The 18,743-nt window shown below is 46.0% G+C and overlaps 1 protein-coding gene across 3 annotated transcripts in view; it reads left to right on the forward strand.

Annotated features, from left to right (window-relative positions):
• The window catches only part of GKAP1 (G kinase anchoring protein 1), a 664,789-nt gene that overhangs the window by 267,602 nt on the left and 378,444 nt on the right, over positions 1 to 18,743 (forward strand). For all 3 annotated transcript variants that reach the window (XM_078675829.1, XM_078675827.1, XM_078675828.1), the window contains exons 5-6: positions 11,343 to 11,472; positions 11,559 to 11,581. In XM_078675829.1, coding sequence (XP_078531955.1) covers positions 11,343 to 11,472; positions 11,559 to 11,581 — 153 coding nt within the window. The remainder of the gene's footprint in view (positions 1 to 11,342; positions 11,473 to 11,558; positions 11,582 to 18,743) is intronic.

Genomic DNA, 18,743 nt, shown 5'->3' on the forward strand with positions numbered 1-18,743 from the left:
CCCCCTTTCCGCTCCAACTACTTTCCTGATACTGGGGCGGAGGAATAACAAAGCGCACACTTCCAATGCCCCCTTTCCACTCGCGCCAGCTCCTTCCTGAGGCGCTCGAGTGAGTGGGGCGCGCTGATCACTGGAGCATGCGCAGAGCGCTCCTCGCTCCTCAGCTGCTGCTCCCGCCTTCACAGATCCGGCTCCGCCTCACGGAGCCCGGCGGCTCAATGGGGCATGCGCAGGAAGGTAGCGTCTCCTCCACAGAGACTGCGCTGGTCACACCGCGCTGCCCCTCTTCTCCGCTCCTCACCGGCTTGCAGTTGCAGGTCGAAATCAGCGCCGCCTCACCTCACACCAATCCGGGGGAAAGAATGTCACGTTGCCCACCAGCCTCCGCCTCCTCAGCACCACCACGCCGGCCCAGAGCCAGGACAGCGCGTCTTCCTGCTGCCTTCGTTCCCTCAGCCCTCAACACATCAGGTAGGAAGGGGGTCTCGGTAGGGTCGTTCAACAACAGTTAAACAGAACGTTTTTCTAACAATCTGAGAACAGGGGGGCTCAAGGATTAGCCCCACTTTACTGGGGATTCTTTACAGCAACAGTCTCTCTGGAATCCTTATGCTGGGTAGAGGACTGCACACCGCAGCACTGCAGTCTCCTTCTCCTTCAGACTTCCCCTGTACCATTTGGACAAGAGGCAAGCTAGGCGCCCAGGGTCTCCAGTAACTTCCCACAGCGGGGCCAGGACAAGTAACCAAAAGGGGAGTAGTGGGCTGGACCAATAAGGCAGCTTCCCAGTCCAGGAGGTCAACCCTAAGTCTAACCTCTTCCCACCCTCAGCTACCACCTGTCCTCCAGCTGACTTCCACAGGTAGACAAAATGGCTGCCCCGCAATCCGCCTTTTATAGGCTGCCCTTCAATGGTTCTGGAATGCCCTATGTTAGGCTATGGCCAAGTTCTGGGTGCGACAGTTGGGGCAGTTGGAAGCCACCATTTTGTGTGGTTCCAACTTTCCTGTCAGAACAGGCCTCTGGGCCTGAGGTAAAAGATTATGGGGGGGAGAAAGAACACCTATCCCCTTGACCAACACCTAAAAAAATAGTAGACATAAAAATATTAAGGGTATGAGGGGCAAAAAGGGGACAAAATAAAGAATAATGAGGAGGGACTGCGCAAAAAATCCAGACAGGTCTAACAATGACCCTGACCTGTATCCCTCAAAACCCTATCCTCCTGATGATAATTCGGGTTTTGCACAATTAATTAATAGGGCAGCAAAATACCATAAGGTAGATTTACATACGGAACCTCAGATAGAAGATTTCCTTTTAGAAACACTACCTGCTGCACAGAAATCTTCAGGGACCCTATCTATGCTTAAGGGTCTCCTCACTCACACATCAGACATATTCAAAGATCCTGTGAGAGCTAGGGTGTTAAACCCAAGAATTGACAAAAAATACAAGGCAGCCTCAAAAGACCCAGTATTTATTAAGGGGCAAATACCTCTGGACTCGTTAGTAGTATCAAACGCTCGTAAGAGGGCAAACTCACTAACAGCAGGAGAAGCTCCTCCTCCTCCTGACAAAGAGTCCAAGTTAATAGATGCCTCTGGCAAAGGAGTAGCATCCCAAGCGGCAAACAGCTGGCGCATAGCAAATACTCAAGCGCTACTTGCACGTTATGATAGAGCTCATTATGATGAGTTAGAAAAACTCATTACACATCTCCCTAAGGAACACCAAAAGAGGGCAGATCAGCTGACACAAGAAGGGAAGATAATAACTAACACTTCCATTAAGTGCGCCTTAGACGCAGCAGACACTGCAGACACTGCAGCAAGATCCATAAACACCAGTATCATGTTAAGAAGACATGCATGGCTCAGGGTATCAGGATTCAAACAAGAGGTACAAACTTCTTTATTGAACCAGCCCTTTGATGGTAAAACACTCTTCGGCTCAGGTACAGATGAAGCGTTAGAGAAAATGAAAAAGGACACAGAAACGGCTAAGTCAATGGGAGCATTGTAACAGCCAGCTCATAGGGGTTCCTTTCGTAGGTCCACATATAGAGGCGGATCAAAGAATACAGGCACAAGCCAGCAATCAACCTCTTTTACCCCAACATCACCCAGAGGGAATTCTAGAGGCAGTTACAGAGGTAATAACAACAAAGGTAGGGGTCGCGGAAACAACAACAACCGCAACTCTCCTACCCCAAAACAGTGACTTCATACAGCTCCGCCCAGACCATTTAACACCGGTCGGGAGACGCCTATCACAATTCCTACCTGTCTGGGAAAACATCACATCAGACAGATGGGTGAGACAAATTATCCAACATGGTTATTCCCTAGAACTCACGGCTACCCCATCAAACATCCCCCCAAACAGCGTCCAATGAGTCAAGATCATCTAACATTATTAAAACAGGAAGTACGATCACTGCTACAAAAGCATGCCATAGAGAAGGTTCCACAGCATCAACAGGGAACAGGAGTATACTCTCTATACTTTCTAATTCCCAAAAAAGACGGATCTCTAAGGCCAATATTAGACCTCAGACCTCTCAATGCATACATAAATTCGGAACATTTCCACATGGTCACGCTCCAACAGGTACTTCCTTTACTGAAGAAAGGGGACTTTCTTTCTACACTGGATCTAAAAGACACCTATTTCCATATCCCAATTCACAAAGCCCACAGAAAATACCTCAGGTTTGTGGTTGAAATACAACATTATCAGTTCAAAGTCCTTCCGTTTGGAGTCACAACAGCACCAAGGGTGTTCACAAAATGCCTAGCAGTGGTTGCAGCACACCTAAGGAGACAGCAAATACATGTCTTCCCTTACTTGGACGACTGGCTAATAAAGGCCACGTCACAACAGGAATGTCTTCAAAACACACAAAAGACAATTCAACTGCTGCACCAGCTAGGGTTTACGGTGAACTACACAAAATCCCACCTGCAACCAAACACGGTTCAACAATACCTAGGGGCTACTATAAATACACAAAAAGCCATAGTATACCCCAATCCAGTCAGGATTCAAACAATGCTCACATTGATTCAAAGATTTCAAACGCAACACTCATTAACAGCTCGAGTGTTCATGCAGTTATTAGGGATGATGTCCTCTTGCATACTGCTGATCCCGTATGCCAGACTACAAATGCGTCCGCTGCAAGAATGTCTAGCAACACAGTGGAATCAGGCTCAAGGTCAGATTACAGATCTGGTGTTGGTAGACGACCGCACACACCGCTCTCTGAAGTGGTGGAATACAACAAACATTTCCAAAGGGCGGTCGTTCCTGGAACCAATTCCATAAGTTGTGCTAACAGCGTATGCATCGCTCACCGGATGGGGAGCTCATATGGACAGATACACAGTACAAGGGAGATGGAGTGTACAGCAAAAACGACTGCACATAAACCATCTAGAACTACTAGCAGTGTCCCTAGCATTAAAAGCTTTTCAAATGCATATTCTCAACAAAGCGGTCCTGATCAGAACAGACAACAAGACAGCAATGTATTATATTCAAAAACTGGGGGGGGGACACTCTCTCCAACTATCCAGACTAACGCAGGAAATTTGGAGATGGGCCATTCCTCAAAACATGTAACTGTTAGCCGAACAGAACAGATCAGAACAGACAACAAGACAGCAATGTATCATATTCAAAAACTAGGAGTTCAAAATCAGATAGCGGACATCTTAAGCAGACAGTCAGAACAAATAAACGAATGGGAACTGCACGACCAAATACTGCAGCCATTCTTCCAAAGATGGGGACAACCGGAGATAGATCTCTTTGCCACTCATCAGAACGCAAAATGCCAAAGCTTCGCATCCAGGTACCCACACCACCTGTCGGAGGGCAATGCATTATGGATAAATTGGTCCAACAAATTTGCATACGCTTTTCCCCCTCTCCCACTAATTCAATTAGTGGTTCGACAACTGCAACAGCATTCAATGACCATGATACTAGTAGCACCCACGTGGGCACGGCAGCCGTGGTTCACCATTCTTCCAAAGATGGGGACAACCGGAGATAGATCTCTTTGCCACTCATCAGAACGCAAAATGCCAAAGCTTCGCATCCAGGTACCCACACCACCTGTCGGAGGGCAATGCATTATGGATAAATTGGTCCAACAAATTTGCATACGCTTTTCCCCCTCTCCCACTAATTCAATTAGTGGTCCGAAAACTGCAACAGCATTCAATGACCATGATACTAGTAGCACCCACGTGGGCACGGCAGCCGTGGTTCACCACGCTCCTACAACTCTCACAGGCGCCACACCAGAAATTAAGAATCTCACCCATGCATCTTACACAAAACCATGGAGAAATAATGCACCCAGATCCCAAACAACTGAACCTAGCGATCTGGCTCCTGAGATCTTAGAATTTGGATACTTAAATTTACCTCCAAACTGTATGGAAATTATTAAGCAAGCAAGTCGTCCCACCACCAGAGCCTGCTATGCAGCAAAGTGGAAAAGGTTTGCTGTATACTGTAACAGTAACAACATCAACCCTCTGGACGCATCTACACAAAATATTATTTGCTACCTACTACACTTACAGCAATGTAACCTTGCCTACACCTCCATTAGAGTACATCTTGCAGCTATAGCAGCATACCTGCAAAACAGGCAACATCTATCCCTGTTTAGGGTGCCCGCAATTAAGGCTTTCATGGAAGGACTCAAGAGTTATCCCACCAAGACTACCACCTTCTCCAGTCTGGAACCTCAACATAGTACTCACCAGACTAATGGGGCCACCTTTTGAACCTATGCATAGGTGTGAAATACAATTTCTTACATGGAAGGTGGCCTTCCTTATAGCCATTACCTCCCTCAGGAGAGTGAGTGAGTTACAGGCATTAACAATACAAGAACCATTTCTACAGTTACACCAGAATAAAGTGGTTCTTGGAACAAACCCAAAGTTCTTGCCTAAAGTAATTTCAGCATTCCACATCAATCAACCAGTGGAACTACCAGTCTTTTTTCCAAAGCCACAGACTGTAGCAGAAAGGGCCCTACATACACTAGATGTCAAAAGGGCAATATTATACTACATAGAAAGAACACAAACTTTCAGAAAAACGAAACAACTATTTGTAGCGTTTTCCCCAACACATAAAGGCAACCCTATCTCTAAAGCAGGCATTGCCAGGTGGATCGTAAAATGTATACAAATATGTTACATAAAAGCAAAGAGAACATTAACTGTTCCCCCTAGAGCTCATTCTACACGCAAACTCGGGGCATCTATGGCATTCTTAGGGAACATTCCCCTAGATGACATATGCAAAGCAGCAACTTGGTCTACACCGCATACCTTCACAAAACACTATTGTGTTGACGTACAAGCAACACAACAAGCAAGGGTGGGCCAGGCTGTACTAAAAGCTTTATTTCAAACTGTTGCAACAGACACCGGTGACCACCGCTAGGTAGTTAACTGCTGTGCAATCTATTCATAAATGTACCATCTGCAGCCCATATGCCTCGAACGGAATATGCTACTTACCAGTATGCATCTGTTCTTGGCATAGAGGGCTGCAGAGTGGTACATGCCCTCCCTACCTCCCCGGAAACCTGTGTCTGTTCCAACATTATCTTATTTAGATACACTTACATGGGCATCTCTTTCTGTATTCTATCATACTACTCCATCTAACCCTACTACGGCAAAACAATCTAAGGATGGAGCCGATGCCCATGCGCACTATCACCCAAGGGAGGAGTCACCAGCCTCGTGACTACAAAAGACTTCTCCAAGAGAAAAACAAGTGCAATCATCCGAGCCCAACACCAGATGGCGATCTATTCATAAATGTACCACTTGCAGCCCTCTATGCCAAGAACAGATGCATACTGGTAAGTAGCATATTCCTTACTTTTGGGTTATTCCCATTCTTTTCAGTATATGAATGCGCAAGTGCAGCCACTGGTCTCGGAGGAGGCCTGGGCTGTACTCTCCCAAGCTGTCACCGACTGGAGAGACGCGGCAAAGTTCACTATTCGATGCTTACTTGACAATAACGACTCGCTAGGCAGATCGGCTTCCATGACGGTGGCCCTTGGCCATCACGCCTGGCTAAGGGCGACTGGCTTTTCAGAGGTTGTCCAAGCTTCCTTTATGGACATGCCCTTCAATGGCACCCGTCTCTTCGAAGACAAGGCAGATTTGGCACTCGAGCTCTTTAAGGATTCTCATGCAACGACGAGGTTCTTAGGCCTCTATACTGCCCCACGTCCACCTCCATCTGGCTTTTGCTCCTTTAGCAGCTATGAAAGGGCATTCCAGCTGTGCCAATTCCTGTCCAGACATTGCGCAGGCTCCCCCACCTCTGCGTGGCCGAGGGTGCGGTATACATAGACTTTGTGGGTCAGGTGGCCATCGATCTGGTCAGTTCGCCATCCCCTTGTAAATCCAGTACTTGTATAGCGCACAAATCACCCCTGAAGGGGTATCTCGGCCTCCATACCCTCCTAGTCTGGCCCTGTACCACCATGGGCACCCAGTTGGTGACAGGATTTGCCATCACATGCCCCACTGGCAGTCAATAACATCCGACAGGTGGGTTTTACAGTTTGTCCAAAGGGGCTACTTCCTTCCCTTCAAGAATACCCCTCCCCGCAAATGCCACCATCTCACGATCGGCTGACAGAGAATCATCTGTCTGTTCTCTGCAAGGTAGTCACAGCTCTCTTGGCCAAGGGAGCCATAAAGAGAACTCTGGTACCAGAAGTAGGCTGTGGTTGTTATTCCCGCTACTTTCTGGTTCCCAAAAAGGACATGTGCCATTGTCCTATCCTTGATCTCCAAAATCTAAATATTTTCTTCAAAAAGGAGAAATTCAAAATGCTCACATTAGCACAGGTCATGTCTTCCCAGGACACAGGAGACTGGATTGACTTGCAGGATGCTTATTTTAATATTCCCGTCATGCCTGCTCATCAGAACTATCTGTGGTTTCTGATAAGCCACAAGCACTTTAAGTTCGCTGTGCTTTCTTTTGGCCTTACCAGCGCCCCTCAGGTGTTCACCAAAGTGATTGCGGTGGTTGTAGCTCATTTGCGGAGGTCAGGGGTGCCAGTCTTCCCATACCTCTCAGACTGGCTGCTGAAGGCAGGCTCGCCCCAGGTTGTCATTTCCCACCTCCAAACTACGGCAAACCTTCTGACGTTCACTATCAATGTGCCAAAGTCACACTTGACTTCCTCTCAGACGCACCCTTTGATATGAGCTGTTCTGGACACAGTGCAGTTTCGGGCACACCCTTTCAAGCGACATGTCCAGAATATTCAGGCTATGATACCGATGTTTCAGCCTCTATCCTGGGTTTTGTTAAGACTGAATCTGAGGCTGCTGGGCTTCATGGCCTCCAGCATCCTGCTAGTGACCCATGCTAGATTGCATTTGTGGGATCTGCAGTGGTACCTGAAGTTCCAGTGGGCGCAGCATCAGGGAAATCTCCTTGACCTGCACCAGCTCTTGGAGGGAACTGCAAACGATCAGCATTGGTGGCTAATAAATTGGGTAGGAGGCAGACCACCGTTTCTTCGCCAAACCAAATCTCACAGAAGTGACAGATGCATCACTCCTGGGATGGGGCGGCCATCTGGGAGAGGTGGAGATCTGAAGACTCTGGTCTCCGGCGAAATCCAGACTCCATATCAGTGTGCTTGAGCTCAGCACAGTCAGACTGGCATTGAAAGCCTTTCTGCCCTTCAACAGGCGTTGGCTGGTACAGTTATTCACAGATAACACCACTGCCATGTGGTACTGCAACAAACAGGATGGGGTGGGGTCATTGACCCTATGTCAGGAAGCCCTGCCTCTCTGGACATGGGTAGAACCTCGGGCATATCCCTGGTGGTTCAACACCTGGCGAGTTCTCTGAATCCCAGGGTAGACAAGCTCGGCCGAAGATGCCTAGCGGATCACAAATTGCGTCTCCACGTGGGGGGTGGCGCAAGGTCATTTTCAGCAGTTGGGAGACCCTCTGCCGAGAACGCAGTGTCGGCAATTTTGCATGCTGGCGTTTCCAAGGCGGCACTCACTCTGAGATGCTTTTAGTCTTGAGTAGAGCTCAGGCCTCCTTTACGTCTTTCCGCCCATATCACTCCTGCCCAGAGTTCTCAAGAAAAATCAAGAATGAATGTGCCCAAATCGTCCTTGTGGCTCAGGGTTGGACACTGAGAGTCTGGTATTCCGAACTACTTAGCATGGCCATCGAGACTCTGATCAGGCTGCCCCTTCGGGAAGATCTTCTGTCACAGCAGCAGGAAAGAGTTCTCCGCCTGAACCAATCTACTCTCCACCTTCTTGCATAGAGTTTGAGCGGTGACAGTTAACAGCTTTTGAGCTTCCTCCCAAAGTCTGTAATGTCATCTTGGCAGCCAGGCAATCCCTATCAAGACGGTGTATGCCTGCCTTTGGAAAACATGTGTGGTATGATGTGCAGAAAAATCAGCTGATCTCCATCCTGGCCCTTTTTCAGAAGTTCTGCTTTTCATTCTTTCTCTTGCTCAGCAGGGCTCTGCTCTAGGCACTATTAAGGGCCATCTGTCAGCCATTTCGTCCTTCTTGTGGTTACCTGATCAACCCTCTTAGTTCAAGTCCCCTATTATACATAGGTTCCACATGGGTCTTACTCCTCTCTTGCCTCCTTCACCATTCATTACGCCTCAGTGGGACCTTAATTTTGTTTTGACTTTTTAGATGTGTGCTCCCCACGAGCCTCTACACAATTGTCCCCTCAGATTTTTACCTTGTATACAGCTTTCCTTTTGGCAATTCAATTGCATCTGTCCGCAGAGTAAGTGAGCTGCAAGCCTTATCATCTGACGCGTTTCCTCCCAGTCTATCTTGACAAAGCTGTGCTTCGCAAATTGGCTTCCTTTCCTCCAAATGTGGTCACCACTTCTCATGTAGGCCAATCTGTCACCTTACCTACCATTTATGCTGCTCCACATCCTTGTAAAGAAGAGGAGCAACTCCACCATTTGGACCCCAAAAGATTGTTGTTGTTCTACTTTGACTGCACACAAGCATTCCCGATGGATGACCAACTCTTTGTGGGGTATGTAGGTACAAAGAAAAGTCCAGCAGTGCAGAAGTAGACCATCTCCAGAGGGATCATTCTCGGCATAAAAATCAGCCATGCACTGGTCAAGAAGCAGCCCCCTGGAGATTTGTGGGCTCATTCCACCAGAGCGAAAGCGGCCATCACTGGGTTAGCAGGTGGAGTTCTGGTCTTGTACACCTGCCTGGCAACAACGTGGGCTTTCCTGCATGCGTTTACTAAACATTACTGTCTGGACAGTCAGGTCTGCAGGGATGGCCCCTTTGCCCTTTCAGACCTTAAGGATTTTCGCGTTTGAAATTAGTTCTGGCCCTCCTCTGGAGATGGTATTGATTGCGTATCTATTCAGAAGGTAGGGAATCCGCGACAAGAAGACTATCAGATGAACAAGTTACTTCCCTTCGGTAACTGCCTTATCTTGTAGGCACTATAAATAGCCGCAGATTGCTTACTGACCCACCCATCCTCTTTGCTCGGGCGAACAGATTTCTAGGGATAGGGATGGCCCTTTCAGGGCCCTAGTTTTGAAACCAGTGGTCCGTGTTCTAGCATGGAAAGTTGTCAAAAGTAACTGACGACCACATGCGTGGGTGGCGCCTATATAGCTACCACAACGTCACTTCCATCACGGACAACGCCACTGACAGACGTGGAACCGATCGCGCCACTTGCAGACGCTGGGGTACTGCTCACTAAAAAATTCCGGATCCACTCTGATGCCTGAGAAAATTTAAAAGGTAAGGAATCCGTGGCTAGATATTGTCTCCGCCAGATAAGGCATTACTGAAGGTAAGAAACTTGTTCATCATAATTCACAGATACCAGTTTATCAATATTGGCTGCCATATTGAATCCTAAATACATTGAAGTCTCCACCTTATAGAATCTTGTATTTTAGAGTATGTATTTGCCAAAATCTGAGTTGTTTTGCATCTCAAGACATGCCGCTAGATTTCTCCAAAGCTCGTTGACTCTTTTTCTTCAATCGCTGTTTCTGCCGCTATATTTATTATGAGTATATCATCAGCATATGCTAACATCTTAGTTACTTGACCATTGTAGTGTATAGCCTGTATCCTATCAGTATCTGAGAGTTTCTATATGAAGGATTCTAAATTTATAGCAAACAGGACTGCCAGCTCTATGTGTTATCTTTATGCTTTTTGATTCTCTCCCCTTAATATGTATTTTAACTTTCTGGTTGGCTATAAATAAATAAATGTATTAAGCGATCTCCAAACCCCATACATTCCTTACTTTCCATATGGTTGTCTTATACATCGCTGGTACCACGATCCGATGCCTTTAACGGCCTGAGTTTGGTATTTTTCTTTGCGTATGCTTAATTAAAAAGGTGGATAGAATAAAACAAATATATTTATTGGATATCCCATTTAAGGAGAAGGGATAATTACTTAGTTATAATCGTAGTTCACGATCATGTTTACTTAAAATTAATTTGTGAACATCTCACCCTCTGCCCAGGCAACAATGAAAGCGGGTGAGGTGGTCTATTTTTAAGATCCTCATACCCTCTCTAAGCTAGACAGTAACCTTCCTAGCAACTGACTCAGCAATGCTACAAGGTCACCCTCATTGTCTTCAAGCATAGTGCAATTTTGTAACTGTAACACAGTGAAGGTGCTGACCTACTGTGTTTAGTAAATTAAGAGTTATATACCCTTACTGCAGAATTATGGTCTATAATGTTCATTTGGATATCCTAAAATAAAAAAGTGTGCCTTTAGAGAGCTAAATGTTTCTAAACAAGTTTTATCTTGGAAATTTTCAGGCATCCCGCGGATGGGCATATATAGTAATTTCCTATGAATTCAATGAACATTCTATGATGGAGAGCTAAGATTACTTACACATGACCTTCCCATCAGTGTATCTGAAATCTGTTTCAGGATGACCACCACAGTACCAACTTCTTGAAAACACACTCTTCAGAGGTGTATTTTCTTAAAAAAGACATCTTGTGTAATCCAGTTGTATTAAGCTTAATGTCCTATCAGAATTGTAAATAAATCACATTTTTTTTTATCGAGCACCAAGTCAGACTACATGCTTAGGGGGAAATGTTTTAATAATACAGATTTTATTCCTACTTTAAAAAAAGACACTTTTTGTTCTAGCAACACATTGTTGCTTAAACAGCAGAAAATATATATTGAAAGAAAAAGGTCGAATTAAGCAAATATATATTTTTTCTCTCCAAGGAACACAACAGTACTGGTAATGCTTCTCCCCAGTCCAAGGGTCCACACAAGAAAGAGAAAAAAAAGAATCAAGGAAAAGATAAGCCTACCACGGTGGCACTCAAGGACTTCCAGTCTGAAACCAATATGGGTATTGTTCTCCAAACAGTACAGCTAATTTCCTTTGTCACATTCAATTGTGTGTAATGTTGATTAGTCTTTTTCTATCTTTTACAGATCATCTCGGTAAAAAGGAAGAGGTAAGAGGTCTCCAAAGTATGTAATTTATGCAACTTTTGAACATGTTAACTTTTACCTTATTTGATTAATATTGCAATGGCAACTGCATAACACACTCAAAAGCTTTCACCGCAGTTTTACTGGCTGTATGTTTTAGGCTTTTTACTGGCTGCTTGTTTTAGACATAAACCCCTTGTATATTTGTAGCAGTAAAATAACAAATCGTACTTTAAGATTTCAAAACCTCAAAAACGAGGTCTTTACACTTCGGCAATATTAAGGCGACCATGGTACACCGATTTCCATTAACTTCTAGTTGGTGCCAGTTCATACTTTTAACTTCTCACCTCCGAAGGATCATTCACCCTTAAAAATAGATGCTAATGTGTTCACTGTTTGTTTATTAAAAAAATCCTGTGGGAGGTAGAGTGAATTCTTAGCAAGGGCATGGTAACTCCCCTAGTCATACCAAGCTGAATAATAATGAAGAATTAAGTCTTTTTTGATTGCCTGTCATTGCATGTGACTTAATTTCAAAAAGAATCCCATATGCTAGTGTGGTTGAGGCATGATGCAAGTGGGGCTGCATTTACATCTAGGCTTTGTTTGCAACTAAAGACACAAATATGCACAAGCCCATGCCCACTTGGCTGCCTTTGCTCTAGTACCTTTTAACCTGCCAAGTGGACGGGGTCACTTTGCTTGCTTTCTAGACGAGTGCTATAGTATACAAATATTTATTTTAGCATATTTTTTATTTTGAGTCTTTCCATAGACATTTTCAGCAGGTGTAGGACTGTTATCTGGGTTCCTCAGTTCATTCCACAGGCACCAAGAAATTAAGTACCTCTGGATTTTGGGATGTATACTCCTGCATCAGCACTACATTGGCATTGTATATTGTGTGTTAGTTATATCCAGCTACTCTGTAGCGACATCCTGTGTGCAGCACTCGTAATTTAGGCTTTTAAGGTGAACTGCTGTTTTTTTAAGGATCTTTCTGGATCCAGGATATGGAGTAAATTTCAAGATCTACCTTACAGTCTTTGATAGTTGAAGGGACTTTGACAGATCTTGTTCTGAAAGACGCCTGTCTTTGGGTACCACTTTGTTTAGTATTGTCTGGGCAGTTAGTGGTTTAGGCTTCTCTGATTCACACTAAGCACCAACTTTCTGTCTGCTACCAGAGCAATTCAACTGATTTGCAAATCCTCCAGTGGGAGGTATCCTTATGTTTGGACTAGTACTCTTCTGTAACATGTATGCTGAATGTGCTCAGTGTTTTATTAAGATGTAAGCTACTCTTGCATTGGCATCCTCTTGTTATAGTTTTTATCTTGCCACTGGCCCCCAAGTCTTAGTAGAGGTAGGGGTACAGATTGTAATGGCAGACAAGGTATTGGCAAGTGTCATTGTGAAAATAATGAAGTAAAGGCAACATCAGGCGAAATAAACAGTGCAAAGTAAAACTCATTTCTGATGAGGACTCCAGACTAGAACTTGAATACAACCTGGGAATATACACCAAATAATATGTGGTGCCCTGCTACTGAGTTTGGGAGTGTAGTCATACGGAGTTCATGGGCTACCCCACTGAGGCACATATGGTGAGCAGTGCCCACACAAATTATGTGACTAGAGTAGTGAGCCATGATTATTGGTGAATGTGTCTGAAGTAGAGCGGTGCTTCTGTACCTCTGGTGCTCTGATCTAGCTGATGCCCAACAGTATATGGCTTCATCAGAGATTGTAATGTGCTCATTGAAATACTTTCTGCTCTCATGCTTGGAGGAAGTGGTATCTCAACTATGAGCAGTGGATTTTCTAGCAGCAAATATTAATGTAGAGGGCTTCAGGATAATATATACTTCTTTGTATCACTTCTTGCCACTTATGTAGTCAGTCAACATGTGGTCAGTGATACTCCTAAAGTGGCGGCCATCTTCATGTGGTGTGCTTTTCCTTGTAGTGTGCTGAGGCTACTCCCTCTAGTACTATATGAAATGATCTCATAAGCTAAAGTTAGACCATTTCTTTGTTCCTTCCTTAGCCTTGTAATGACTGTATGATTTAATTGAGACAATAGGATTCAGCCTAGCCCACTCATCAAACCAAACTGTTTGCACTATATTTTGGGACGCAAACTTGGCTTGATCCGAAGAAGCTTGGTTGTGATAATTCTAAACCAGTTTAATTTACCAGGCTCTTCGTGGTCAATGATACTCTCACTTTATAATGCACCAGAACATTTTCGAATATAAACTGCTAATACAGCATACACACTTTAATTCTCTCCAATATTCAGTAGTTGATTGTAGAGCATACATTGATAAATTAATTCCTAATTTAAAAAAAATTAAGTGGACAAAACACATGCATTCTTCTCAAAATGGAAACCACGGTAAAAAGTTGCCTGTAATTTGTCTTTTACTACTAAGGTATAATAGTTTAGTGTAGATGGAGAAGCCTACAGGTCTTGTATTAATGATTGCTGGAATAAGAATATAAATACAAGACTATGCCAAAGAGAATGTTCAAGTGTTCAGAGGCTTTTAGATATTAAGCTAGTACTTTGGTATTGTAGTCATAAGTGTCATGACAATGATGGTACTTTTTGGAGAGTTACTACTAATGACGGGACTAATTCATTCACTAATCCAGAATTTACTAATAAATATTTGATTGAAACAGGAGGTGAAAATGTACGAAGATCTGAATTGTTATTAGTCTAGGGTTAAGTTTATGGTTACCTTTGTTTGTCTGTTGCTTACATAGCTGAGAGACTTAACGGTATTCTGCCACTGTAGATGTTAAAATCTTCATTAATGCGGTGGTGGATTGTGGGTCGGAGGTTCTTCAAAAGTTAAATTGCCGGGTAGATCTCTTTGAAGAAGATAAGTTAATCATATGTGTGTTCTTCCCATTTTTTATGTTTTGCTACCACTAATGGATAGGGCACTTGCATTTCAAGTTGGGGTGCTTCAAAGTTTCTGTATGTGGAAAGGATGAATCCTAAAGATTACCTTTAGAACAGGAGCAAACGTTTCCAATATGTCCATGTTTAACTGCAGTCCTTTAAAGTAATTTCCCTAAATGTAAAAGGTCTTAAATATAGTGGTAAAGTGTAAAAAAAAAAAGTTTGTATTTCAGAATTATCAAATGAATGAATGTCATGTTTTCTCCAGAAACTTGCATGGAAAAACAGTGGTTCTCATCAGCTTAAGAACCATTAGCATCAGTTTAACAATGTAGAAGAAGAATTGGGTGGCTATATTGATTGCTAGATACTCGCATATTAAAGTTCTAGATTGGGGAATAAATGTTGAAGGAAAGTTTATTCTGGCTGCACTTCTTAAAAAAGGTAAAATCTCTTCAATATATTGTATTGTGGTCTACTAAGAGATTTTCCTGAATTTTGTAAATCAGTAATGCAGAGAATAATAGCCCTTGTTTTAATTTTTTATTGAGAGATTTGTATATCATTTTTATGTTTTCAATAGACATTGTCAAATGGCAGCTACAACTCTGAAGGCATTGTCTCCCATAAGATGGTTGCTAACAAAAAAACAAAAAAAAAGTTCTAGGTTTCCAACAGCAAAACAGTTTATCTTTTAGTGTAATCCATACCGTTTGCTTTCAAGATTAGTTTATCAGCATGACCAAAATGGTTGACTCTTGAATGTTTGGATGTTGTTTGTTCATAATAACTAGTAAGATGCTACCTTACTAAATAATTGAGATGCTTTTGAAGCTTTGGCCAGTAGTTCCACAATATAATGACAAGTATTAATTGAAGTACTAATGAAAATAAAGCCATTGGATTAGTAAATGTAAAAGCTTGAAATACTTTGTCCCTTCCCAAAAGTGGCATTTTAAGAAGCACTGCAGAATCTTATATGTGATTGAAATTCTTATTAAGTAAAAAGGCAGGTTGCAACGTTTACAGGTTAAAGGCTCTTTGTGGTGATGAATTGATTTGAAAAAAAATTGTATTGATGTGTTTAAAAAAATGTGTAATGAGCCCTGCATGTGGGGTTTTAACTTACTGCATTAGAGAAGATAGCTAGCTAGTTTTCTAAATTATTTAGATTCATGCTCTCCACCTACTTTCTCATCTGAATTTGCTATTGACGCTGTTCTCCAGAATGTAATTTCCCAAAAATGACTGATGCCGTTATGACTATGTTAAGTGAATGCACATCTTCAAGAGAACTTGCTGATGCCATTAAAGAATTAAAACATGGTAAGGCATAGGCGTGGCCAAGGCGGCGAGCATGGCGGACGCAGCTTAAACGAGCTCCGTCCCGCCTGCACAATATCCTGCAAAGTATCCTGCGTTGCCCCGACCCAAGGACGCCCTGGCTGGGTGGCTAATCGCATATTACGGAAGGGAAGCCCCGGTGGCGATTTGGGCACCCTCGCCGCATCTATCCTGCCGTCCTGAGCCCTGAAACGGTGCGGCCTGCGCCACGCACTGCAGCCGGGACCTGGAGTTGCGGGCTGACCGACCAGAAGTGCGGTGGCGCCTGGGTTGGCAGAGTGAGGCGTGCCTGCCCCCGATCTCGGCCACGGCTGAATTGAAACCAGAGATCCCGGTCGAGAGTCGGCGCCCAGACGGGGGACAGCGGAAGGGCCCGGCGACGGAGATTGTGGGGTAAGAGGCCGTAGCTTGGCAGGCGGCCTTGGGTGGGGGGGGGCGCTCCTGCTGTGGTGAGCTGTCGGCGGTCGAGTCGGACCGCGGGGGTCCAGTGGCCTCGGAGCCTTGGGGGGCTGCTGCCTTTCCCGTTTGCCCTCCTTTCCCCCCCCCCTCCAACACTCCATCAGGGGCGGCTGAGTCCGGTGAATCACGGCGATATTCGGGCGGGGCCCTCCGTTCGGCGGCTACATCGGGCCGCGGAGAGGGGACACGCGCCCCCTCCATTGACACTGGGCAGTGCATGGCCGGCAGCTAGGTCCTGAAAGTGGCTTGGGCGACAACGCAGGGGCGGAAGGAGGGAGGCTCGAGCTGTCTCCAGGGTAGGGTACGGAGTGGACCCCTGCTGGGACGCCGACATCGCCACGACGGCTAATAGCTCCTGAACTGAGGCGGGGTGCGTGGGGACATGGTGCTGGCGCCAATACTGTGAGCCTTCAGTTGGATGCGAGCGAGAGCGCCGACCCCCCCAGAACCCCGTGTGTGCTTCCCCCCAGACCTCGAAGGAGCGGCAGAGGTGGGGTCGGTGTTCCCGCGCTCCCCACGGCCTGCCATTTTGCCCTAAGCTCAACATGACGAGAGGCGGAAACAGAGGCGGCACCAGGAAACAAGGCCCGATGGACAAATTCGCGGGCCGAGCGGAGGTGCAGGGGCACCCGGAGGTCAACAAAGCTCGGGACCGGATAATGCTGCGCTGATGGCAGCTATTACGCAATCAAGGGACATGCTGGATGCAAAAATTGGGGCAGTGGGGGCTGATGTGACCTTGCTCCGACAAGATTTACGTAACACTGTCGCCCGCATTACCGAAACAGAAACCAGAATCACGGAGGTGGAAGATGATCTGGTGATTCTCAAGAAGAAGGTGGCCGCCATGGAGGGGATTCAAAAGGGTCTTGCACTCTGGGTTGAGGATGCGGAAGGACGGGCCCGGAGGAACAACCTACGGTTCGTGGGATTTCTGGAGGACAGTGAGAAAGGTAACATGGAGGCCTTCCTGACCCAGTGGCTGGAGGGGTGGCTTCCCCCGGAGTCCCTCTCGCGCTGCTTTGTCGTGGAGCGGGCACATCGTGCACTTCTTCCGAAGCCGCCAGTGGGGGTTCGCCCCCGATCAGTGATTGCCAAACTGCTCAATTATCATGATCGGGACACTATCTTGCGACAAGCCCGTGCCAAAGACCCTCTAATGTACGAGAACCACAAAATTCTGATATTCCCGGACTACACTAAGCTAGTGCAGCAGCAACGACAGTCCTTTACTGCAGCGAAAGCGCGACTGCGAGAACTCAAGATTCAGTATGCCCTACTTTATCCGGCCCGCCTGCGGGTGGTGTTCCAGTCCCGTACCCAGTTTTTTAACTCCCCGGAGGAGGTCTTTGCATGGACAGATGAAACGGTTCGCGTTAAAGTATACACCCCACCGAGACGTGACTCTGACTCGTCATCCACGGCGGGAAGGACTCCCCGACGATCGCGGAGTAGGAGCAACTGGAGATCGCACTCACAGAAGCGCCCACCGCCTCGGGAGGAGGCGACGGAGGATGCGGAAGCGGCGGACTCTCAAATCCTGAAGCTCTGAGACCTTATGCTACTTTGAGTCCATCTGACACAGAGGCCCCCGGTGGCTGTTGAGGGACCGTGATGGCGCGAGGGAAGAAAATGCTTCTTGCTGACTCGCCACCTGAACTTTTGCTTCACAGTGAATGTACGTAGGTGGGACATTGGTCGGGGGACGCTCGAGAGAGGGCGGGTCTACTCTCGAAGTTCGTTTTGTAAGTTGGGTAAGGGGTAGACTAAGATCAGGTGGGTAGTTGGGTGGGATCCATTGGCGTAGTGGGTCTCTGACCTCCCATTGGAGGGTGGGGATCGCCTGCACCGCGACAGGTACTTCAATGTTGCTGAGGTATGGGGTGGGGGGATGGAGGGGGAGTTGTGGGTACAGTTTGGGGCGGGGGTGGGAGTGGAGGGAGGTCGGGGGGTGGGGGGGTCTGGGGGGGAGTTGGGGGGGTTGGGGTAGTTAGCATTCGCACAGTGTGTACGAGAGCCTGTTCGATTTTATGTATCTGTGTGTGGTCTCTGACGCTCAGCACTTTGAAACTTTGGCCTGTGGATGGCGGCTGATGTACAGGAGACGGGCCTCCCGCGGGTATCACTGCGAATTATGAGCTGGAATGTGAGGGGGATGCTTGACAAAGTTAAAAGAGGCGCAGTCTTGCGACTGGGGAAGAGGGAAAAGGCAGATGTGTTGCTCTTACAAGAGACGCACCTCCTGGGAACCAAAACCCTTAGCTTAAAAAGATATGGCTATGATCAGGTATTTCATGCTGGTTTTGCGAGAGGGTCCCGGGGGGTCGCAGTTCTGATACACCGTAGGGTGTCTTATACGCATGAGACGCAATGGATAGATGCCCATGGCAGATTTGCTTTCATTAAGGGAATGGTGGGGGATGAGCCCATGGTGTTTAAAAGTGTGTATACTCCACCCCCGC

Source organism: Lissotriton helveticus, chromosome 2_1 (genome assembly GCF_964261635.1).
Source record: "Lissotriton helveticus chromosome 2_1, aLisHel1.1, whole genome shotgun sequence".
In the NCBI taxonomy this organism is placed as follows: domain Eukaryota; kingdom Metazoa; phylum Chordata; class Amphibia; order Caudata; family Salamandridae; genus Lissotriton; species Lissotriton helveticus.